General features: G+C 46.3%; 1 protein-coding gene across 1 annotated transcript in view; it reads left to right on the forward strand.

Annotated features, from left to right (window-relative positions):
- The first annotated feature begins 530 nt into the window (after positions 1-530).
- Positions 531-24,861, forward strand: part of DMTF1 (cyclin D binding myb like transcription factor 1) — a 40,276-nt gene continuing 15,945 nt past the window's right edge. Inside the window, exons 1-9 of the mRNA XM_054988060.1 lie at positions 531-1,376; positions 14,117-14,233; positions 15,248-15,370; positions 16,712-16,806; positions 17,534-17,648; positions 18,081-18,157; positions 21,155-21,312; positions 22,841-22,873; positions 24,708-24,817. Of these exons, the coding sequence (XP_054844035.1) occupies positions 578-1,376; positions 14,117-14,233; positions 15,248-15,370; positions 16,712-16,806; positions 17,534-17,648; positions 18,081-18,157; positions 21,155-21,312; positions 22,841-22,873; positions 24,708-24,817 (1,627 nt within the window). The 5' untranslated portion in view covers positions 531-577. The remainder of the gene's footprint in view (positions 1,377-14,116; positions 14,234-15,247; positions 15,371-16,711; positions 16,807-17,533; positions 17,649-18,080; positions 18,158-21,154; positions 21,313-22,840; positions 22,874-24,707; positions 24,818-24,861) is intronic.

Here is a 24,861-nt window from a genome sequence, read left to right on the forward strand (position 1 = left end):
TATATATAGTTTTTCATCTGCTCTTTAATGCACTGAAAATCTGCAACTAATTTCATAGTTTTGAAATCTACTTTTGAAAACAAGGAGAAAAAGCTGGGCACTTTTTAAATAAATGTAAATTATGTATTGTCGAAGGCTTTCACGGCCGGAGAACGATGGTTGTTGTGGGTTTTCCGGGCTGTATTGCCGTGGTCTTGGCATTGTAGTTCCTGACGTTTCGCCAGCAGCTGTGGCTGGCATCTTCAGAGGTGTAGCACCAAAAGACAGAGATCTTTCAGTGTCACTCGGTGTGTATAAATGTATGAATGCCTGCTGGCACTGCATGTGCTCTTAGTATTGAGGAAGTAGAGGACACACACACACACCATTTTATAAGCATACACAAGGGAGGATTGAAGTTACTCGGTGACACTGAGATCTCTGTCTTTTGGTGCTACACCTCTGAAGATGCCAGCCACAGCTGCTGGCCAAACGTCAGGAACTACAATGCCAAGACCACGGCAATACAGCCCGGAAAACCCACAACAACCAAATGTAAATTACTTAATATTGAAAAACAAATACAGCTGGACTCATCATGCATTTCATGGCAAACAGCAGCCCTTTCCCTCTGGCACAAGAATTTTGTCCATCAACACAAGGAAAGACTCACTGCGTTAGAAAATCAGTCATCACAAATTTTGTCAGTCTTATAGGTGCTACTGGACTCTTGTTCTTTTCTAAAATAAATGCGATACTGACACGACCTGTATTGTTTATGACTAAGGGAGGCGATTATCTATTTTTCCTCCCACCAAGAACGATCAAAACCGTTCAACGGAGTCAACGCAAAAGAGCCACAGCCCGGCAGCACCTCCACGACTGGCCACCTTGGTGGCGGCGGGCGAGCTTCCGTGAGTCACGCCTCGCTTCTTCTTCATATACCAAACCGAGTCGGGTCGACTCCAAAGGGCCCCCGAGGCGAGGCGAGCGGGCGGCCCGGGCTGCTCCAAGGCCTTGTGCGGGGGGAGGGCGCCCGCCCGCCCCTTCCCCAGCCAAAGGCCGTCTTCGCTCCGGCAGGCGCCTCAAGGAGCGTCCCCCGAGGCCGGGAGGAGGAGGAGGCGGCGGCGGCGCGAGAGAGGGCCCCGTCCCCCCGTCCCCGCCGCCGCCAGCGCGCCTCCCAGGCCCATCACCGCGCCGAAGCCTCGCGAGACTCGAGGGCCGCCCGCGTCCTTTCCCGGGCGGGGGTGGGCGGGGCGTCCCGGAGGCCCCTCCCCTCCGCGGCCCGCCGGCCTCCTTCGCCGCGTCGTCGCTGCGGCCGCTCGGGCGGCGCCTCCATCCTGGTACTTCGCAGCCTCCATCCTGGTTTCTTCAAGTGCCCGGACCCAAAACAGGAAGTAAGTGCTGCGCGCGGCGGAGGCGGCGGCCTGGCCTGGCTCGGCCTGCTGGGCGGCGGCGGCGGAGGAGGCGGCGGCGGAGGAAGACGAGGCGGACGGAGGCCCCTCGCTGCCGCCGGGCCTGCGCGGCTGAGGGGCGGCTGAGGGGCTCGGCTCGGCTCCCCTCAGCTTTCTCTCTCCTCCCTCGCCGCGGTCCTCTGGGAAGCCGGGCCGGACCTGAGGCTGGGCTTCGCTGAGGGGGGTGGGGAGAGCTTTTGATCCCCGCCCCCGCCTTTGTTTTAACCCTCTCAGCTGGGTGGTTGTGGAGAAGCGGGGGGGGGGGTCTGTGTTAGGGTTGCCAGCTCCAGGTTGGGAAATTCCTGGAGATTTGTGCAAGGACGCTGTGAAGGAGGGGCTTCAGGAGGGCTGCCTCCAAAGCAGCCATTTTCTCCAGGGGAATAGACCTCTACTGCCCGGGAAATCAGTCATAATTCCGGGAGATCTCCAGGCCCCACCTGGAGGTTGGCAACCCTAGTGCATCTGCCTGCCTGTAGAATGTGTGTGAGGGGGAGAGAGGAGAACCAGGATATGTGTGTGTGTGTGTGTGTGTGTGTGTGTGTGTTTTGGACTGGGGTTGTGTGTCTGTCGAACCAGGGTGTGTGCGTGTAGAACTGGTGTGGGTGGAATCATGTTTCCAAAATAAAGTGGTGTGTCTGTAAGAGTGTGTGTCGCAGGAGCAGAGGGAGAACGATGAGCAGCTGCCCGTGTTTGTGTTTATGCAGTGGTATTTTTATTCTGCACTTTCTCCAAGGGTTGGCAAGAGTTTTCCATTTTATATTCGCAGCAACCTTGTGGGTTAGACTAGGGTTGAAAGAGAGAGTGTCCCCAGATCACTTAGTCTTGGCAGAGTGGGGATTCGAACTTGGGTCAACTGGTCCTAGTCCAATACTAACTGCTATAATGTGCTGCCTTTTAATAGTTGCACTGCCTTTAAACATTGGAAATGTGAGGCTGTATCACTTTATTCTTCTCACACACACACATGCCTGTCCCATTATTCTTCTCATTTGAAATTCCTCCCAAATAGTTGCCAGGATGTAATGCTGCTTGCTATTCTCCTTCACCACCTCTTGCAACCATGAAAGACTCACATGCAGATTAAAACTTGCCGATGCCATCTCTGTGTTCTGCATCCCCCCCAAAGCCCAATTGCCTTTCTTTGTGGCATCTCAGCCGCCATTAAACAGCTGGTCTCACAAGCTGCATTCACCTCCCCACCACCACCAAATTGCCTGCCTCAGAATTGTATTTCCAAAAATAAATTGTGTTGAACTGGGTTTCCAACTGAGTGGCAGTTTCTTTGCATTTCTGAAGCACTAATGTTTTGCCCCACCATAGTCTAGGACTGCTTTCTGTCTCCAGACACTATATAGCTCTGTGTCTTAAGCATGACATAGCTATCAAGTATTTCAACATTACATTTATTGCAGCATGATCATTCAAGGGCAAACAGGTATTTCATTAAGTTCATCTTCCAGTTCTGCAAATGCATCTTGTTATCTGGAATAAACTTCCTACTATAGCAAGAAGTGCCACTGTATCACTGGCTTTGTGTACTGGCGATGCAGATTATATTACCTGCTTTATCCTTGTGCAAATAAACTGGACATTTTGTGAAAGAATCTGTTTTTACCTGTATTGTATTTTACCTGCAGTTGCTGCTCTATGGCTAAAAAAAAAATCATCTTCTTGCTGTCTTTCTGTAATATGTGCCTTCCTTGCTGCTTTCTCAGATTATATTGCTGGCTCAACAGCCAGCTGCTTCATGTTGAATTTGGCCTCAGTATTACCCACAGAGGAGCTTGTGGGACTTAACACTTTGTTGTGACATTGATCAGAGCCAATCAAATGTATAACATGATCACCTGATCATAGAGGAGCATAGAGGAGGTGTCCCCCCCCCAAAGTGAGGCCAAAAGATAAGGCTGTGCAAGAGAGAGTAGTCATTAGTTTCCAGCACTCAGAAAAGAACAAATGTTCCTACCTACCTCACTTACAGACCACTTTATACATTAGAAGTCAGTTCTGACTTGCGAGACCAATCTGTTAAGTCTTTGTGGCACATTATTCTTTCCTGCAGTAAACCAACTTGTCTACCTGTCTGGAAGCGGGAACAGGAGGTCCACACATGCTACCCTGAATACCTTGGGGAAAGGGCAGGATAAAACCACCTGAGTACCTTTTCGCAATATAACAAACTTTAAAGTTCTTCTATGATCTCCAGTGTATTGTGTGTTCAGGCATGGTAGTTTCAAAATAACTAGTTTGAACATGCTCCTCAATTTATAACAGAAACAGTATTTCACCATCAAATGTCTTTGTTGCCAGACATCCATCGTACTATTTAACATCTATTATCTATGAGAAGATATAGCATCTTAGAAACACGTACATTGATTAGAACTCTTGACTCCCATTCTTATATTTCTTTGTTTTTATTAATATGCAACATGGGGGATTAAAATTCATGAGCAAAATTAGAAATCGTACCACTTTGTGCGCACAGGTACAAAACGTTATTTAAAAACACCTTTGATAAGTGAACTGGTGTACCTAGATGGTAGAACTCTTAGATGGGAGTGCTATGTGTGCCAGCTTTAGTTCCAGGAAGAAATTAAAAATAATCAGACAATGAATGTTTGAAGGTTTTAAAATATTTGAAGGTTTAAAAAAATTAGGAGGAGCTGCTTGCTAATGTTCATTTTTATCTTAATATATAGTTAGATACGTTTCATCATTGGTGTGGATAGCAATCAACACAGCTGTGATAGCAGCAGGATCTGCTCAGGGGATATTACTGGTCTAGGTGAAAAGAGCCTTGCCATGCAAACTGCGTATTCTCCAGAACCCCTTGCAAATATAGCAGAGAATTCTGAACGACGACATAGAATACATACATGACTGGTGGTGGTGGTGGTGGACAGTGCCTCAAGTCATAGCTGACTTATAGCGACCCCTAGTGGGGCTTTCATGGCAAGAGACTCAGGCTCACCTGGGCTATCCAGGTCAGGGTTTATGACTGTTGAGGGGGTAGATAATGCAGCAATTAAGTACTCTGGGGGCTGAGGTCAGCTTTTAATGATAACTCGAGAGACTGTGAAATCAAAAAGAGTCCAGTAGCACCTTTAAGACTAACCAATTTTATTGTAGCATAAGCTTTCGAGAATCAAGTTCTCTTCGTCACTACAATAAAATTGGTTAGTCTTAAAGGTGCTACTGGACTCTTTTTGATTTTGCTACCACAGACTAACACGGCTAACTCCTCTGCATCAGAGACTGTGAGCCACACTGGCATACCTTCCCAGTTTCTCAGATCTTGAATTGTAGGAGACTAGCGGTGGGCTGCATTCAGCTTAGCGGGATACAGGTTGTACATGCCTAGTAAACAAAGAAAGGGGGGAACCCACAACTCAACCCAAAATATACTGCAGATGCTATAAGGGTCAAACTATAACCATTAAAATAAATTCAAAATAAATATTTATTATACAATGTACACAGTAATAAAATTAAAAACAAAGGGCCTGGCTATCAGGCTACATAGGAAAGCTTTAGATAAAATGTAACATTCTCCAAATACAGTTGATAAACACGTCAAACATTCAGCACAAGACTATATGTGTTTCAGCCCAAGGGCCTTCCTCAGTCGTCAACAATTCACACTTTTGCAATAAACAAATGCACACATCCAGAAACTGATATGTATCAATTCTGCCCTGATGTTGTTATCATATATTGTGTGATGTAAATTATTACAGCAGACCATGGAGCCCTTCACATGGTAACGGCACTCACACAAAGCTCTTCATTGGTGTTATGTTCTGGTATTAAGTTTCCAGTATTTCTGGATGTGTATATCATCAATCTGTAATTGATGGCCATTGACTTCAGATTTTATCATCTGATGATACATACATCCAGGAATATTGGAAACTTAATACCAGAATATAACACCGCTTTGTGTGAGTTTAATTGATTTCAATGAGAGACCTTTTCAAGGCAATCTTAAGTTTTGCTGGAGAAGTTTAGGATGGCAGCTACGTCCCCATGCCAGCATGTCCTGAAGATAAAAGATGTCCAGTGGCACCTTAAAGATGAACAAAGTTTATATGAGTTATTGTGATTCACGCTAATTTTTTTCAATATGACTCACAAAACCTCATGTAGAAAATTTATTTTAAGGCGCCACTAGGCTTTTGTTTTGCTACAGCAGTCTAGCACAGCTATCCCTTGCAGTCATCACTGCAGGTGCCACCTTGCATATGGGCAGAATCAGCAGCTGCCCATACACATGCATTCTCCGTAGTGACTCTCACCTTATGGAACAGCATGCCTGAGGAGGTCAGGAAAGCTCCCACTTTCCCAGCCTTCTGCAAACTGTGCAAAACTGAATTATTCAAGAGGGCTTAGGAAGAACCTCCTGACAGACCGGTTCCTTAGTGGAACAGGCTTCCTCGGTAGGTGGTGGGCTCTCCTTTGGAGGTTTTTAAGCAGAGGCTAGATGGCCATCTGACAGCAATGCTGATTCTGTGAACCTGAGCAGATCATGAGTGGGAGGGCAGGAATGGTTATGTCAGTGCTTAGTCAGAACTGTGGCTAGATAATGTCCTTAATCCAGACTACCTTCTGCAATCAGACAAAAGCCCGTTGTTTTCAAAAGTTTACTGAAGAAAGAATGCATTATAGTCCACGAGCCTGAATACAATATTCAGGATGGTACATGTGAATTGTTACCAATGACAGGCAAAGCATGAGGCACAAAGTAACAGATCCCAGCAGGCCCAACCTCCCCCCATAGTTCTCATAACAATCTCTTTGAAGCTCGGAAAGCGAAAGTCCTTCGAGGCTGGAACAGCGATAGCCAAAACATTCCTCCTCTGGGAGATAGCTGCCTGGGAACATCCTGGCACCTGTGAAGAAAGCACTCATACTACTGAAAGGATTAAAATGGAGTCTCTTTGGCACTAGCATACCTGAAAGTATTCTGAACATGACATTCTGCCCCCTCTAAGATGCTCCCCCCCCAGGTTTATGTGGATAGAGCTTATGGAATGCCCTGACTAGTCTAGGAGCATGAACATGCACAGAGTTCACCCATTCATCAAACCCAGAGTCAAAGTCCGTCCACCTGATGAGGTAAAAGAGCTGATTTCGTTTTAACTTAGAGTCCAAAATTTGCTGTACTTCGTAATGGGTCTGATCGTCAATTAGAGTTGGAATAGGAGGGGCACGGGTGTGCCATTGGTTTGCTGGAGGAGCTCGTTTCAACAAGCTGACATGGAAAGTATCATGTACGTAGCGTAAATTCTTTGGTAAATCTAGAGCAACAGTCACTTTGTTGATTACCTTACGAACAGGAAAAGGTCCTAGGAATTTCAGAGCCAATTTGCGGCTGGTCTGGGTTACTTTCAGATTCTTTGTGGAAAGATAGACAAGATCACCGGGTTGTAAATCCCACTCAGCCGCACGGTGGCGGTCGGCATACTTTTTGTAATCCTGTTTGGCTTTGTTGAGGTGTTTTCTAATTTGAGTCCCATTGTTGAGCCGCTTCCCCCCACCATTCGGTGACGTCTCGGGATGCTGAAGTAGGAGGAGGGAGCGCATCAAACGGAAAGGGTTTGAAGTGGAAGCCATAAACTACTTTGAAAGGAGTCTCTCCTGTGGAGGCGTGCACGCTGTTATTGTATGAGAATTCTGCCATTGGGAGCAAATCGACCCAGTTGTCTTGCTGGAAATTAATATAACAGCGGAGGAATTGTTCTAATATTTGATTAGTTTTTTCCGATTGTCCGTCGGTTTACGGATGATGGCTTGAACTTAAACCTTGTTCAATACCCAGCATTTGTAAAAGCTCCCGCCAGAAGTTGGCAACGAATTGTCTGCCGCGATCCGAAATCACCTTTGACGGAAAAGAATGTATTTTTACAATGTGCTTTAGAAAGATATCAGCTAGTTTTCGAGCGGAAGGTATAGTGGTGCAAGGTATAAAATGAGCTTGCTTGGAGAATAAATCCACTACGACTAAAATACAGTTGTGCCCCTTGGAGGGGGGTAAGAGTAATAAAGTCCATAGATATTACTTCCCACGGTCTGCTTGGTGTTTCTAAAGGTTGCAATAGTCCTGGTGGTTTGCCTTTGCGGGATTTGGCACTGAGGCAAACGGGGCAGGACGCTACATATTGGGAAATGTCTTTGCACTTGCCTGGCCACCAAAATTGACGTTGTACTAAATGAAGTGTTTTTAAGTACCCATAGTGTCCTGCCGTAGGGGCATCGTGACAGCGTTGTAAAACTTCCTTTCTTAAACTTTTGGGTACATAGAAGCGGTCTCCCCAAAGCCATTCCCCTTGTTCAGATTGTTGCAGTTTGTCTTTGGGCACGCTCCCCCCCTCCTTTTCCACTTCAGCTTTCAGTTTTAGTCTCCACCCCTGATCGGGTTGAGGGGATTGGGTTGTGCGACTGCGTGTGGTCACCACACCCTCTAATTGCGTAGGCGAAAAGATGGTGTCTACTGTCTCCTCCCTTTTGCTTTTGTGCTGGGGCATGCGTGATAGAGCATCGGCCAGAAAGTTAGTCTTGCCCGGCAAAAAGTTTAACGTGAAATTGAATTTAGAAAAGTACTCCTCCCACCGCAGCTGCTTAGCGTTTAGTCTTCGGGGACTGCGTAGGGCCTCTAAATTCTTATGGTCCGTCCAAACCTCGAAAGGATGACGGGCTCCTTCTAACCAATGTCTCCAGGTAGTGAGAGCTGCTTTTACAGCGAAAGCCTCCTTTTCCCAAACATTCCCATTTCTTTCTGCTTCAGAAAACTTTCGGGAAAGGAAGGCACAGGGCTTGAGTTTTCCGTCCTCCCCCCTTTGCAAAAGTACGCCTCCAATTGCGGTGTCGCTGGTGTCGACCTGCACCACAAAGGGGCGATTTTCATCGGGGTGTTGCAGAACGGGTTCCGAAACAAACTGTGTTTTGAGGTGGTTGAATGCTGCTTGGCATTCTGGTGTCCAAGGCAATTTGGCACTCGGTTTTTTGGCTTGGTCCCCCTTGTCTTTGGTTTTTAATAGTTCGGTTAGAGGGAGTGTAATTTGAGCAAAGTTCGCAATGAATTCTCTATAGAAGTTGGCAAAGCCCAAAAAGGATTGTAGTTCTTTGCAGGTAACGGGGGTTTGCCAATTTTGCACTGCTTGTACTTTGCCCGGGTCCATTTTCAAGCCATCTTTGGAGATGCAGTAGCCTAAATAAGTGAGTTCTGTTTTGTGGAACTCACATTTAGATAGCTTGATGGGCAGTTTGTTACACATTAGAGTGGTCAAGACCTTTTTTACAAGTTCTACGTGTTCCTCTTCAGTCTCCGAATAGATTAAAACGTCATCTAGGTACACCACAACTCCTTTGTACAAAAATTCATGTAGTACTTCATTAATCATGGACATGAAAACCGAAGGGGCCCCAGCTAGGCCAAACGGCATAACTAAATATTCATACTGGCCGAGGGGCGTGTTAAAAGCAGTTTTCCATTCATCCCCTGCTCTAATACGAATGTGGAAGTAAGCATCTTTCAAATCCAATTTCGTAAAGATCTTACCTTGAGCCACGACGTTGAGTAGATCTCTGATGAGCGGGATGGGATAGGCGTTGCTGGAAGAGACAGCGTTAAGTCCCCTAAAATCCGTGCACAGTCTTAAGCCCCCATCCTTCTTCTTAACGAAGAGCACTGGCGCAGCATGTGGGCTGTTAGCAGGTCGAATGAATCCTCTTTGAAGATTGGTGTCAATGAACTTGCGGAGTTCTTCCCTTTCGTTAGGGCTCATGGGATAGAGACAGCCCTTGGGCAGTGAGGCGCCCAGTAAAATTTCCACAGCACAGTCCGTCCTCCTATGGGGAGGTAAGGTATTGGCTTCTTCTTCTGTGAAGGCTTGGGTGTAAGCTCTATATTGCTTGGGTATTTGGTTGATTTCTTCCTGGGTGAGGAGAGCGGGTTCAGTGAGGATAGGATTGGTACCCCAGTTTTGATTCCAGCGATGACTTTTGCAAGCTTCGTGGGTGAACGTGATGCTTCCCTCTGCCCAGTTTATGTAGGGATTGTGATCGCATAACCATCGGCTTCCTAAAATCAAGGGGTATTTGGCAGTGGCACTAATAACGAACGACCTTATTTCCCAATGTTGTCCCATGCCGGTTACGACCGGAGTGGTTTCAGTAGTGACTGGGTTCATGTTAGTGCCGTCCATTTGTTCAAAAATAACAGGTGTTTCCAATTCTTTGACAGGAAGTATTAATCCATTCACTAGGGCTGATGCAATAATGTCTCTAGAGCAGCCCGAGTCGATCAGAGCTTGCACACGGATGTGCATTTTCCTGTCTGGGTTCACCAAGGTTACAGGTATGAAGAGAATGGACCCTTGTGGTCGGTTCGGAATAGGAACTGACTGAAGCTTGACCTGCCGTTTGGGTCCTTTTACGACAGATCCATTTCGTTTCCCGAGGTGGGACTCTCTGGATTCTCCTCCCCAGTTAGAGCGCTTGAATCATATTCCATAACTTCTTCTAGCTCTAACCCTCTTTCGGGAGGATTTCTCCGAGGGGCTCCTCTGCCTCTCGCTGTTCTTGGAGCTGGTGTTGGGCGCGGTGGCGCCGGGTAGGCTGCAGGGGCTGGACGTCTCAGTTGGAGCGGAGGTCTTTGCACAGGCCGGTACGGACATTGCGCCGCAAAATGACCACTTTGGCCACACTGCAGGCACAAACCTTGTTGCCATCTAGCGTCTCTCGCTCCACGAGTAGCATATCCAGCGCCTCTGCCTCCTCTAACGAGAACGGAGGAGCGCCTTTGTCCCGCATGTTGCTGTTGTTGTTCCACTAAACGGACTTCTAGCATGCGGTTTTCTACTTCACAAGTTAATTGGATCCACCCTAATAACGTAGGAGGATTATCTTGCATAAGGGCTCAATCCAACAACTTCGGGTTCAAGCCCTGTTTGAACAGGATTATTTTGGTTGATTCCTCGCACCTTGGGCATTTAGCGGCGAGCTGTCGGAATTTTGTAACATAGTCTCAGCCGACATGCTGCCTTGCCTAATGGACTGCAATTCTGTTCGAGCTCTCGTCTCCTCTAAAGGGTCTTCATATTGAGCTCGCAGTGCATCCACTAGCCCTTGAAGAGTATTCAATTCGGGGGCACCGATATCATAAAGTCCTACATACCAATCTGCAGCTTTGCCTTGGAGTCTTGATCCAAGGTGTTCGATTTGACTGGCCTCACTTTCGAAGAGATGTCCCCATTGATTAAAGAACTGCACCGCTTGTACGAGGAAGAATCCCAGTTTGGAGGGGTCTCCATCAAAGGTAGCTTCCAACTTCACCCAGCCCATAGGAAGTTCTGGCCTGGGAGCTGGGGCTGGCAACGGGTAAGCGTCGAGCAGGGCGAGTTGCGGCGGAGGTTGTCGCGGTGCTGGTGGTGGTAGCAACGGAGGTTGCTGAGGCCGAGGTTGTGGTTGTCGTGGAGGAGGTCCCCCCGGGATCGGCTGGGGAGGCCCTCTAGGTATGGGTTGTAGCGGTGCTGGCCGGAAAGGTGCTGGCTGGGCTGGCGGTGTGCCTCGAGGCGCCGGCAATCTGGGCGCTGGTAACAGAGGAGCGGGAATCGGTCCTTGGGGTGCTGGCTGTAACGGGGATGGGTGAGGAGAAATAGGCTGAAGAGGTAAAGGAGTTCCTCCAGGGATTGGTTGACTTGGTGTTGGAGTTCCTCTCGGCCCCGGCGTTTGGAGTGGCCGGGGAATGGTGCCTCTTCCAATCCCGCTCGTCCCCGGGATGAGCCGCGGCGTATCCCCTCTCGGTAAAACTGGTGGTTCACTCTCTTGGGTCGTGGGTGGTGGCGCGGGCTCCGTAGGACGTTCCGGTTCCCCACCTCCTCTGCCAGTTCCGCTGTCATCTGGTACGACTGGATCTTCTGGACAGAGGTCTTCTGGACAGGGGTCTTCCGGACAGGGGTCTTCTGGACAGGGGTCTTCTGGACAGGCTCCTTCCCCTGTATCAGGCTCAGGATCTTCAGGTTCGTCTGGCTGTTGCGGCCACGGCTGGATTGGGCCCTCAGGACGGGGCACAAGGCTTTGTAACGTAGACAGACTTTGACTGATGTCCTGACTGATGTCTGGTAGACCAGCTGGCGGTTCTCTTCCGCCGTCCCCCACCACGAGTACAGACAGCAGGTGGACGGCGTGAGCTAGACTTTCTTCCATGCTTGCCAGTCTGGTCTCCAAAACTTGTACTCTATCTGGATTGTCTCCCTCCTGTTCCGTGTACTCAGTAGCCTGCGAGGTCGGCACATATTCTGTATGTGGTCTCGTGGCTTTCGTCTGTTGCCAAGGCAAGATTTCTTCCCTGCCTTGTTCTTCTTGTGATCTTGCAGCTAAGATCCCTTTCGCCAAACCGGTGACCGCTGAAATACCAGTGTCAATTGCAACAGTTCTGCTTTGAAGCTGCATCCAATGGTGCTCACTTACATCCGGTTGCCCCGACCACGGGGTAACTTCTGAATAGTCCCAGCTTAGGACACCGCGGCGGGACGTCTCCCACTCCGTTTGCTTGGTTGTCCTGTTCCAGTAGAGCCACGGTTGGCTGCTGGCATGCTCGGGTATCGACTCTAAACTTCGTCGGCCGTCCATCGGTGGTTGCGTGAACACCGTACTAGCCCTTCGTTCCCTCACCTCCCTTGGTCTCGCGCCCCACTGCGTCGGAGTGGGTACGGAAAACAGTGGTTCGGCTGTAGCTCTAGGCCAGGTATCCGCACTGCTGGGAGCGAGAGTGTAGAGCATAGTAACAGAGGAGCCGTTGCCTCTTGGTACGGGTCCTTGAGGTTCCAATCCTTGAGAGCCGGGGGAGGCATACGGATCGAACAAAGGGTCCCTAACTGGGACTGCTTTGGAGTCCGTCTGATCCGGCCTAGGCATTGGAAAAGTGATTGGTAACAAAATGTCAGAACTGTGGCTAGATAATGTCCTTAATCCAGACTACCTTCTGCAATCAGACAAAAGCCCGTTGTTTTCAAAAGTTTACTGAAGAAAGAATGCATTATAGTCCACGAGCCTGAATACAATATTCAGGATGGTACATGTGAATTGTTACCAATGACAGGCAAAGCATGAGGCACAAAGTAACAGATCCCAGCAGGCCCAACCTCCCCCCATAGTTCTCATAACAATCCCTTTGAAGCTCGGAAAGCGAAAGTCCTTCAAGGCTGGAACAGCGGTAGCCAAAACATTCCTCCTCTGGGAGATAGCTGCCTGGGAACATCCTGGCACCTGTGAAGAAAGCACTCATACTACTGAAAGGATTAAAATGGAGTCTCTTTGGCACTAGCATACCTGAAAGTATTCTGAACATGACACTCGTGGCCCCTTCTTACATGCCCAGGGTAAGGCCAATTGCCACTTTGGGATGAGAAAGCAATTTTCCCTAGGCCAGCTTTGCTAGGGATCCAGGCAGTGACTTGCCATTAAGGGCATGGAGCAGGAGTCACTGGGGGTGTAGGAAGGAGGTAGTTGTGAATTTCCTGCATTTGCAAGGGTCGGACTAGATGACTTTGGAGGTCCTTTCCAACCCTGTGATTCTATGATACCATGTATTGTTGCAGTAAATATAACCCTACTGTGTAGTTTCTGTGTTGTTTAATACGTCAGGCTTAGAATTTTGGTTATGCTCTGTTTCAGCACTGCCTCAGCTCCAACTCGCTCTGCAGGCAATCACCTACAGCAGTGTATAAATCCCTGCCAGGACATCCAGTCTTCGAGGATAGCAGGCAGAAATGGAGCTGTATCTCTCTGCCATCATGGCACGCGCACTTAGGAACTCTGGCAAAAGGGCACTTTGTACGCACAACTGAAGCTGATAACCCATGCTGAGGGGCAGAAGATTTTCTGCTGCTTTCACTTTCTGTGGAGAACTTTCCATTTCTAAAGAGTCAGTGTTCCATAAAACTAATAATGACTAGAGGTCCTTGACGGTACAATATTAGACAGGCTTGGCCATTTTAAAGTTGTAATGAGTGTTTTTTCAGTGGACTGTCCCTAGGAATTATGTGAGAGAGTCTATGCACATATTGGTATGTGAATTAGGAAAGAAAAGGAGATAAAACCACATGCATGTATAGTAAAAAGCCAAGTCGCAGATTCAGCTGGGCAGGTCAGATCAAGACCAAAGCTAAAACTTGGGCATCTCCTGTCAGCTGGTGGGCGGGATGTCATTTCACTGTATTTTAATACGTTGTTATCCGCCCCGATCCCGCTCGCAGGGAGGGCGGAATAGAAATTTGAAATAAATAAATAAATAGTTACCCATGAAGCGGTCATGAACCATATGGAACGGCAAGATATAAATGTTTTAATAAATTTAATAAAATATGGCACTAATAAGTAATGCACGTGATGCTGTGGAGAACAACAGTGAAATTGAGATGCCCTGGCAACTTCTGTGAAAGTGAAATAGAATTCTCTTGAAACAGGTGTGTAGACAATCTCATCCCTTTCTTGTGTCCCAGCACAAGAAAGGGATTCTTTCTCTTCTAGGGCTGTATCTTCTCATGGTGCTTACCAGTCTTTTTTCTCTACGCACAGCATTTGACCCGCAAAAGGAGCGGCCCTTGATCCCACAGCAGAAGCTGCCATGGACTCAAAAACATTGTCAGCGTCCTGATCTGTGTTTTGTTCCCACTTAGGTCTGAGTATGAGCACAGCTGAAGAAGAGTCTGACACAGTGACAGTAGAAACCGTGAATTCCGTGACTTTGACCCAAGACACTGAAGGGAATCTTATACTTCACTGCCCTCAGGATGGTACTGACAGCTGTTGTTCTCCATCTTATTTCATATGGCGAACTAACAATCGGGGTCAGATGAGAGGAGAGTTGGGTGTTTGGGGCAACGTGGGCTTTGTTACAGGATGCTTGCTCTAGACCCAGAGATTGGAAACTGTCCCAGAGAATGTTGGGTTCTGTAGAAACTTAGGGGGTTCTTCAGCAAGATGGTGGGCAGGATGAATCGGCTTGCCTGTCACTGCTGGGCTTCCCCTGCAGTGTGCAAAAGTAGAAAACTGTTGGGGATCTCTTCTTATGAAGCACAGTCATGGTCTTGAAAAGTTTGGCAAGCAAGCCCAGCATGAGACTGAAGAATATGACCCGGGTTCTTGCACTAACCAAGAACTGCTGAAAGAGGTACCCTGTAGAAGTTGTTTCTAAAGATGGCTGTTGTGGGTTTTCCGGGCTGTATTGCCGTGGTCTTGGCATTGTAGTTCCTGACGTTTCGCCAGCAGCTGTGGCTGGCATCTTCAGAGGTGTAGCACCAAAAGACAGAGATCTCTCAGTGTTTGTTTCTAAAGCTCTGCAAACATTTTTGAGTCAGATAAAATAGATTTTCGCTGTATCCAGTAGCCCTTTCTACTCTTTGTTTATTATTAACATTATCTGTCTGTTTCTAGTGTTGTATGTCATTCACTGGAGTGATAGAAATCAATAATATTTTTTTTAAATAATTTGTTTCTTACTTGCTTAATGTAAATAAGTAATAGGCTTTCTGGGATTAGTAATTACAGATCAGCTTTTTTATTCACAATTAAATGGGTTTGTAACAATGAGCTGTTAGAGAGACTGTGTTACCTTGACCTTTTGCTTCTGACAGCAATAAGTTAGCAAGATTGTAATACATTTTCCATTGGGCTTTGGGTCACATTGTTACAGCAGGCACTTAAATGAATGTATTTAATATGCAATAAGCACATAACCAGTTGAGAAAAGGCTGAGCAGATGATTTTTCCAAGTGTCGTCTGCAACGTTTCTCTCTTTTTGTGTATAGAGACAGATGAAGTAGACTCTGAAGACAACATCGAACCTCCACACAAGAGGCTGTGCTTGTCGTCTGAAGATGACCAGAGTATGGACGACACGACCCCGTGCATTTCGGTTGTTGCCGTTCCACGTAAGCTTGTCGCTGCTCATGGAAGGGCCTGTCAAACACCAGGAGTAGGAATATGCACTAAAAAAAAATTCCTAGTCTTTTTCAGATCCAGGTATCAGGAAGGCCATAGATATCAGTATTCCCAGTATTCAGGTCCTTCCATACCAGTTTTGGGCTTTTTTCAGGATTCCACAATTAACGGGGTTCATTATATCCTATGGGAACATTTCCAAGGGGCAGAGTGAGGGCTGTCTGTCTACTAAAGACCGCCAAGTTTCAAGAAGGTTGGGTCAAGTGGTCCAATTCTGCAGGCCCCTGAACAAGGTCCCCCCAACTACTCTCCATTGTTTCCTATGGGGGGGGGGATAATCCTATGGTCTCTCTAGAGCAAAAAAGCCTTAGGCAAACACACAAGAGCAATCACTAATCAAAAAGAACCAAAAAAGCCCAACAGAACCAATGCCAAACCAGAGAATCCCAACAGAACCAACCTAGTAGTGGGCACCAGAAGGTATGTACTAAAAAAACCCCTCCTCTTGAGGCTGCAGCTAGTTGCTGCAGCTTGTTTTTCCCCCCTTTGCTGGTTTTCCAGGGGGGGAGGGGAGGTGACTTTCCCAGGCAAATGGCATTGCATATTAGAGAGAGGTCGACTGTCTGTCCAGTCACGACAGTTCTCTCATGTGATCTATGAAAGAATCCTGGTGGTTGGACAGACAGTTGAGCTCCTCAGCCAGTTTCCTTTGTATCCTCCGTATTTAAGCCCTTTGCTTCACTTTATGACAAAAATATTCTATAAGAAAGTGAAACTGCAGGAGTGATGACATCTGCCTGCGAGCGTTACCTCCCTTCCCTCTCCCTTTTGTTGCCCAGGAAACATGTGAGAGTAAGAAAAACAAGCTTCTGCGGCCTTTGCAATGGCAGCCCCAGTTATTCCCGAATATTTCTGGGATTAATCAGGATAGAAATATCAGTATGTCCAAGAATCCTAGATATGATCAGGATTCCTGAATAGACCCCAAAATACTAATCAAGTATTTTTCAGATATATTTTTGGATAGGATATACTGAATAGGAACACCTTAACCAGGAGCGCAGGCAAAGGAATTAAGAGAGGGATTTGTGAAAAAAATGTTCTACATGAAAGTGAAACTGCAGGAGTAATTAGTTATGTGTCTCCCTAATATTAATGGGCTTAACTTAATTTGAAAATGTTTGTTGATGTTCATTTTGCTGCAGCTAATGGAAGGTTTTTCTAACTTGAATTAATTTAGGATCTTTTCATGTCAGTTTTTTAAAAAGTGAAATGCTCATGATAAAGATAAAAATGTTGTACTAATCTTAAACTTCTGCATGTTTTTGAAGTTTCAGAAAGTGATCAGAGCTTTGAGGTGACCATGACTGCTACGACGGAAGTGGCTGATAACGATCTTAACGAAGGAACTGTTACTCAGATCCAGGTCCAATATCACTTCCAAGTTATCGGGCAGCAGTCTGAGCGTGTTCTCTGTATGTTCTCCACTGCCTTTTGAAGATTAACACCATGAATGAGTTAATTAGCCTGGAACTCTTGAGTAGAAATACACTTGGGACTTCCCCCCCCCAATCAACAATTAGTAATAACTTAAAATATTCTGAAACAAAGCAGGTGGTTTTGCATCTTCTTCTTGTGTGCATGATTTTCCTGTTACCTCTATGATTGTTTTTCCATGTGGCTACACTTGAGGTGGGAAAGGGGTTTTGTGGTTTTTTGTAGCGATACCAGCGGCACCTCGTGTGTTGCGCTCTATTGTAGATGTTTGCTTTAGTGGAGGGAGGCGCTCAGAGAACGCAGAGTATACCTAAATTGCAGTCTCGTCAAGATAAGCATGTCTAACTTTTAAAAACAAGAAGCACTTCCCACTATCTTGCCATCCTCTTTACATTTTGTTCTGAGTACCAAACCATGCAGGGCTCACACAAGGGCCATGGCATAGTATTGGTCTACAGAAAAACATAGCCTTGTCAGGTAGGACAGACTAAGGGCTTTTGTTTGCCCACTTCCTGCAATGTCAGGCACCGTTCTGATTTAATATAATCAAATCCCAGATAGTCATTGAGATAGTCACTGCGTTCTTAGTTGATACTTCTTAACTTCTTGTTAGTGAATGTCAAGTTGAAGAATCCTCTTCAATTTCCCTTTCCCAGATTCTCCAGAACGAACAGCTGGATGAAATCTCTTCTCTGAGCAATGAAGACGTGTCAGCAGTGAGTCAGGCCTGGTTTACAACCAAAGAGGATAAGGATTCTCTGACAAACAAAGGTAGGTTGGCATTTATGTTTGGCATATTATGTTTCTAGGTATACATTTATTATTCGGGAATGAAGAGGACCTTTGTCATTTAAGAGCACTATTCATAAATTATATAGGGAGCAATCCTAATCAGGTCTGCTCAGAAGTAAGTCCCATGTTACTCAGCTGTGCTTATTTCTAGAAAAGCGTCCTTAGGATTGCAGCCACAGTGTAATAGTTTGAAAGTGTTGTGTATCTAATAAGGCTGCTAGTAGGTATTCAGTGATTCAGGTCCTTAAATGTAAACTCATTATCCGTGACATTTAATTGTAAAACAGTAGGGAAATGTGTGCTGTACAGTTCATTGCATTGACCCAGTTAAGCCCTTAATATTTGAAGTTGGATGTCTTGACTGCTCAGGACTGAATAGTTTGTATGACAGTTTCTTTTCTGCTTTTTAAGGCCATAAATGGAAGCAGGGAATGTGGTCGAAGGAAGAAATCGACATTTTGATGAGTAACATTGAGCGTTACTTAAAGGTCTGTGTGATGCAGTCAATTGGTCTGCTGGTTTTAGTGGTTGATCTCGTCTGCATTTCATAGTTTAATTTTCTTAGCAAAACCTGTAAAACAGATTTTACAGATTTAACTGGCCTTTGGCCAGTTAACGGTACCTTTGAAAACAGAGTATAAAAATTACATCTACTTATTTATTTATGGATGTTATTTATAGTGAGACTTTCTCACTGAGACTCAAGTGTAAGTCAATACGATCAATGGCTGGAACATTTTATAAACAATACAATAGGGTATGGATTGCAGAAATTTGAAAAAAAAACCAAGCAGAAATCCTATACAGAGCTGAAATGTTGGTGAAACAGACATAAACAATTGAACATTACATATTAAACGATACGGAAACTACCAAATGGGAACATACTTACAGCAGCAGACAGTACATAGTAGTATAGTCTACAGTCCCCATCCTTTTATCAAAACATCTCTCTGAACCATTTCCTTACAGCACAGCCCTATTACCTATATTAAAAGCCCTCCTGAATAACTGAGTTTTGCATAGTATAGCAAAAGTATTTACTCTGCTTGTTTGGATTTCCCTGTTCTACCTTCTTGCTGCAGTCTCCTGGGTTCCCCAAAAGCTGCTTCCAAGTCAGGGACTTGGGAACAGTTAAGATATGATGGGGGTAGGGCAGAACTGGCCGAAATCCTGTTCATCTTGCACAAGTGACCGTTCTCTTCTGTTCATACAATGTCAGTTTTGGTCCATGAGTTTTTTGTAATAGGATCCATTTCCCATTGTAACTCTAGCTTTCTTATTCTCACGTTATCCTTTAAAAAACTTGTACTCATGCTTTATATTCAAGTGATGAGCACAGCTACCTGGAAACAATACCTGTGGAGCTGTTTCAAGCTGCCTTTGTTCTAAATACCTCTAATCGTTTTTTTCTCTTCTAAGTATTTATTTAAAACGTTTAAATGCTGCCTTTCCACTCTGATTAGTATCCTCAAGGCAGTGAACGGCCAAAAACACTAAGGGAAATTTTAAATGCAGATAAGTTGATGAACTTCTAGAAATAAAAGTCATGGTTGAGGAAATGTGGGAAGCCGTCTTGCTTCCTTTGGGTTGTCCTCCGCGCATGAGACCTGGTTTCTGTATTTTCCCACACACAAAAAAGGAAACCATGGTTGTCATAGAGACACTTAAAAACTAGCATTCTCATTTTGTCCCTGCTAATCCTCCTCCATCCCAAATCCATTTCAACTTGGAAAAAAGCAGTCGTTGTATCTTAACCATTTACATTTTCAGTGTCACCAATATGAGGCTTAGCCTGTGTGATGGGGCAATAAAATAGCTATTGAGTTGTGAAGAAACTGAACAGAGGAGGCTTGGTAGAGCAGGCTTGGCCCAAAGGAGCGTGCTAAGCAGAAGCCCCAGTTTGAGAGGGACTCTTACGTTGTTGCATAGATGGTTAATGGCATAATACAGAAGTGTACGTGCTTCTGTTTGTGTTGGTTCATAGAATAATTGCATTGTAGACATACCAGCTGGAGTCTAAGGCCCTCGAGGGACCATGGCTCACTGACAGAGCATCTGCTTGGTACGCAGAAAGTCCCAGGTTTGGTTCCCAGAATCTCCATTTGAAAGGATCAGGTACTAGTAGCTGATGTGAAAGACTTCAGTCTAAAGCCCTGAAGAGCTACCGTCAGTCAGAGAAGACAATATCGGCCTTTGTGGACCAATGGTCTCATTCAGGATAATATCGTTTCATGACATCCTGTATCCAAAAAGTTTGGATTATCATGAGCCAGTCTTTGGAAGCCTCCAAGGAAGGTCATTCCTCAACCATCCCAACGTAATTTATCCCAAACTAGCCATAAGGCCTGTTTGGAAAAATACAGTGGGCCCTAGCAGCGCTCCCCCCCGCCCACAGCATCAGTCAAGGGGGGGGGATCAGGGAAGAGATCGGGGGGCTCCCTCCTCCTCCAGCCCCTTGGCCGCCAATCGGCTTGTGCTCTAGCAGTGAGGCTCCTGCCACTGTGGGACCTTGGGAGGGCCTCGCTGCCGCACTGAGCCTTCCCGCAGCAGTGGCAGGCTCCTCCTCCACAGCAGAGCTCCTCAGTCTCCATGGCAGTGGCAGGCTCCTCCACAGTGGCGAGCTGACAGCAAGAAGGCTCAGTGCTACAGCACTGGGTCTTCCCGTTGCTGGCCGGGGCTTCCCAGGCCCCCAGAAGCCTCAAGGCAGCAGGGAGGCAAACCATATTGCCCCCAGCTCTGTTCTTATCTCTGTATACTGCACCTACATGGTAATAAAAAGTGAGTCATTGGCAACACGGTTTGCCTTTTATGTACTCTAAAGGACTTGCATATTTTTTAATGATTACTTAGATTTCTTTTTTTGTTTTCACTCTCCATTTGATTTTGCAATTCTTAAGAACTGCAGTAAAGACCAATAATTGCAGTGTTTTGTAAATTAACATTTTAAACTTTAAAGACAACTCTTTAAAAGATGAATGTCTTCCCAAATTTAGTACCTCTTTACATGTATTTTGCTTTTCTTAGTTTATTGTGTTTTTTAATTATTGCTACCAAATAAACAAGATGCACTCTCAGTCCTGAACAGAAACCACACATTTCAATACATACTTGATTTCTTGAATGCATGATATTGTAATGAGACAAAAATTCGGGAGTCATGTTGGTCCAACCCAGAATCCACAAACAAAAGCCATGTAAATTAAAACTTTGAATTAATTAAGATGAACCAAAGTATCCCAGCACAATGGGCGAAGTGTTCCTTCTTTTATTAGCTAAATTCTGGTGCTCTCAAAGTAATCCTTGCCCTCCCCCCCCCAAAAAAACCCCATGATTGTGAACATTTTTTTCTTTAAAAAGGTGAGATATACATTTTTGTGAGCTACATTTTGCAGAACTTTGTAACAGTGGACTGACTGATTGATTCATGGATTGAAAAAAATGTTGGCAAACTTAAATTGTCATCCAAATCTTAATGTGACTAGGCACGTGGAATAAAAGATGCCACAGAAATCATCTTTGAGATGTCAAAAGATGAAAGGAAAGATTTCTACAGGACCATTGCGTGGGGTCTGAATCGGCCTCTCTTTGCTGTTTATAGACGAGTCCTTCGTATGTATGATGATCGGAACCACGTTGGCAAGTATGAAAACCTTCTAACATTTGACCCAAACGGTATGGTTGTGGTTGTAAAGGGCCTTCTGTTCCTTTGAGCTAATCGTATTGTTGTGTGACCTGAAGAGTCAAAGCAGAAGGCAATAGCTAGAGGAGAGGGGAAAGAAGCATCAGATTATGTGATGCAAATCCCTACAAGTTGATAACTTACGGTAGCTAGTAATGTTGCGCTTAGAAATCCCCTGCAGTAGCTGGTTTGGGAGACACCCAGGAGAGAATCTCAGTTAATACTTGGATATAAAAGCAGCTTCCAGTTGGGTACGTCCCAGTATAGCCTGTAGCACTGTTACCATCGAGAAATAAATAGTGCCTGTCTAAGAACACTTTCTAGGAGTAGGATTCTAGTGTGAGCTCTGCTTATGGTCGGATGTGGTTGTGGGGCTTATAAGAATAACCTCAGCATCGCCACTACATGCAGGGCCATCCACATGTCCCAACTACCTATTTTGGGTGACAGACAGGTGACAGCTAGATTCTAACTTGCCCGTGTGGGCTCTATAGGTGGGTGCACAAGCCCACATCTGTCTTTCATGTCTCGTGGTGTGTAGGATTTTACATGCTGGGGGCCTGTTTGATAACTGCCAGCCCCTGCGTTTCAGGAAATTAATTCCTGGCGGTTTCTTACTTCCACCTGTCAATTACATTATTTGTCTGTCCTCTTCCTAAATCCCACCCTAACAGCCGTATAAAAGCTTCCTCTTCACTGATGATGCTCTTCATTTATAGTGTTTGCAGATACAATGTTGACAAGATTAATGATTGGTGCTCAACATAATAATAATAATATTCTATTTATATACCGCCCTTCAGGATGACTTAACACCCACTCAGAGTGGTTTACAAAGCATGTCATTATTATCCCCACAACAAAACACCCTGTGAGGTGGGTGGGGCTGAGAGAGCTAGAAGCTGTGACTGAACCAAGGTCACCCAGCTGCCTTCAAGCAGAGGAGAGGGGAATCAAACCCGGTTCTCCAGATTAAAGTCCTGCCGCTCTTAACCACTACACCAAACTGCGCTCTTAAGCACTACACCAAACATGGTGGCTAAGTAAATACCAGACAGGAATAGATTTGCCAAGGACAACGTACAGCACCTTACGAGGTCTAGTGTTGTTTTTAGGTGTTCACATCAGATCGGGAGCAGTGCCAATCCAGATGATGGCAGAATTCTTCCGGGAGGGGCCCCACTTCTCCTTCCTCTGCCCGTGGGTGCCCACTACTTAAAAACGAGGGTGGACTGTTAGCATGTGAGGTTGCTAGTTTGCTGGTATGATATATTGCACTGGGAGGTTTCCCTGGTTCTGAAAGTCATTGTTATCCCAATATTGTGAATATTATGAATTATATTATGAATACTATGAATATTAGAGTATTAGCATACCATATGAGCATATGACCTACCGTGCTAACTGAGCACTAGGAATGGAAGAGCGAAAGAAATGAAATTAATTTTATGTATTATGTTAATTAATGTGCATATTGTATGTTTTGCAGGTATACACCTGAAGAAATTGAAAAACTGAAGGAGTGAGTTTTCCATTACATTCCATAAGCAGTTTGGAAGAGCCTTCAGAAGGCTGTTTTGGTTTTGGGCTGGCAACTGGAGGCCCTTGCGTTGAGCTGGGTGCCCCCTCCCTCCCGGCCCCTTCTCACCGGTGCAACCCAAGTGGTTCCTGTGGGCAAGCCCTGTTGCCTAATCCCCCCCTAGTAGGAGGGGCAGCAGGAGGGGGAGGGAAAAGGTGGCGGGGCTGAGAGCAAAGCAAGAGCCCTGCCTCTGCTGGGGAGCTCCAGGGGTTTGTAGGTGTTGTGAGGGGGGCACAGAGTTCCAGAAAGGGAATTAAAACTCCCGTCTACTAGGATTGTATCTTGCCCTTCCTCTAAGGAGCTCACTGAACATCATTCTTTTTCCCTTTTTATCCTCACAGCGACTCTCTGGGGTAGGCTAGGATACGAGTGACTAGTCCAAGGTGACCAAGGGGGAGGGGGGGAAGGATTTGAACCCAGATCTTTTTCCTAATTTGACATACTAGCCCCTACACCATTATGTTTAGCTAGCAACAAAGCCCGTTGTGTTTAACAATACAGCGGGCTCTAGCAGGGCCCCAAATGGGTATAAATCGGGCCAGTGCAGAGCACAGAAGCACTCCAGGGCCCGTTGTGCTGCCCCAGCAGTGATCCTGCGCCCTGCAGTGCCCCGGTTCAGCCTCAGGTGGGCGTGAATCAGGCCAGTGTGGCGTGCAGGAGCACTCCAGGGCCTGTCACGTCACCCCAGCAGCGATCCTGCGCCCCGCACCAGCCCAATTCAGCTTCAGGTGGGAAGAAATTAGGCCAATGCGGAGCACAGGAACACTCCGGGGCTTCTTGTGCCATCCCAGCAGCATTCCTGCGCCCCGCCGGCTCAGTTTGCCCTCAAACGGGCAGAAAATGGGCTGGTGCAGAGTGCAGGAGCACTCCAGGGCCCGTCGCACCACCCCCACCCCATCGAGGCTTGGGGAGGGCAGCGCAGGTGAGCCGGGCATGCCTGTTGCCACCCCTCCCCGCCCCATCAAGGCTTGAGGAGGGCAGTGCAGTTGCCACCAGCCCTGGCCCAATTACAGCTGGGGAGGGCTCCGCAGGCAGGTTGCCCACCCTGCCCCCTCCCCAGCCTGGGTGGCTCACCCACCCCGGCCCCCTCAGGGCTGAGGAGGGTGAAGCCAGCCTGCTGCGGGCCCTTCTGAGGCTGCAGACGCTTAGGACGACTGTGCCTGCGTCAATGTAAAAGGTGAGTTGTCGCCCATAAGGCTCACCTTTTATATAGTTGTAGATAAAGAGGTAGTGATTGAAGCCACTTTGAAAAGCAGAGGTGGGACAGGGGTGGATGATTCTGTCAATTAGGATTGCCAGAGGTGGACTTCCTTGGCTTTCATTATAGCAGACTTTCATACACTCCTCTCTCTCTACTGTGTACAGAGTGACCTGCTTATAAAATCAGTGGCACTTTACAGGGAATGTTCACACGGAACACATGTTCACTTTACAAATGAAACCACAGGCTAGTATCTGGATATATGTGGGGTTTTAATCACACATTCAGCTATACATGTGTTGAATGTAACAGGATTATTTAATGCTCGTGGGAAGAACAATCACATGCACACTATACACAGATTGTATGTGCCTTCACTGTAGCTTGTGAACAGGGCTTATGATTCCCTGAGAGATCTCAGGCCAGTGGATTTCCTGTCCAGTTGGCAGGAAATCTTCTCTAAGAGCCGAATTTTGGAACGGGGTCTTTAATTGCTTTCATCCACAAGGAAACTTCTGCTGTGACTGACCAACAAGAAATGAGTGCCCCCAGTACTCACACCTTTTTCCCATTTAGGCTAAGGATAAAGCATGGCAATGACTGGGCAACCATCGGAGCTGCCCTTGGCAGAAGTGCCTCTTCCGTGAAAGACCGATGCAGGCTGATGAAGGATACCTGCAACACAGGTACACATGCTGAAATCAACAGGTAAAATCTAGTTAAGCCTGTA

This window comes from Eublepharis macularius, chromosome 9, assembly GCF_028583425.1.
Source record: "Eublepharis macularius isolate TG4126 chromosome 9, MPM_Emac_v1.0, whole genome shotgun sequence".
Taxonomy (NCBI): domain Eukaryota; kingdom Metazoa; phylum Chordata; class Lepidosauria; order Squamata; family Eublepharidae; genus Eublepharis; species Eublepharis macularius.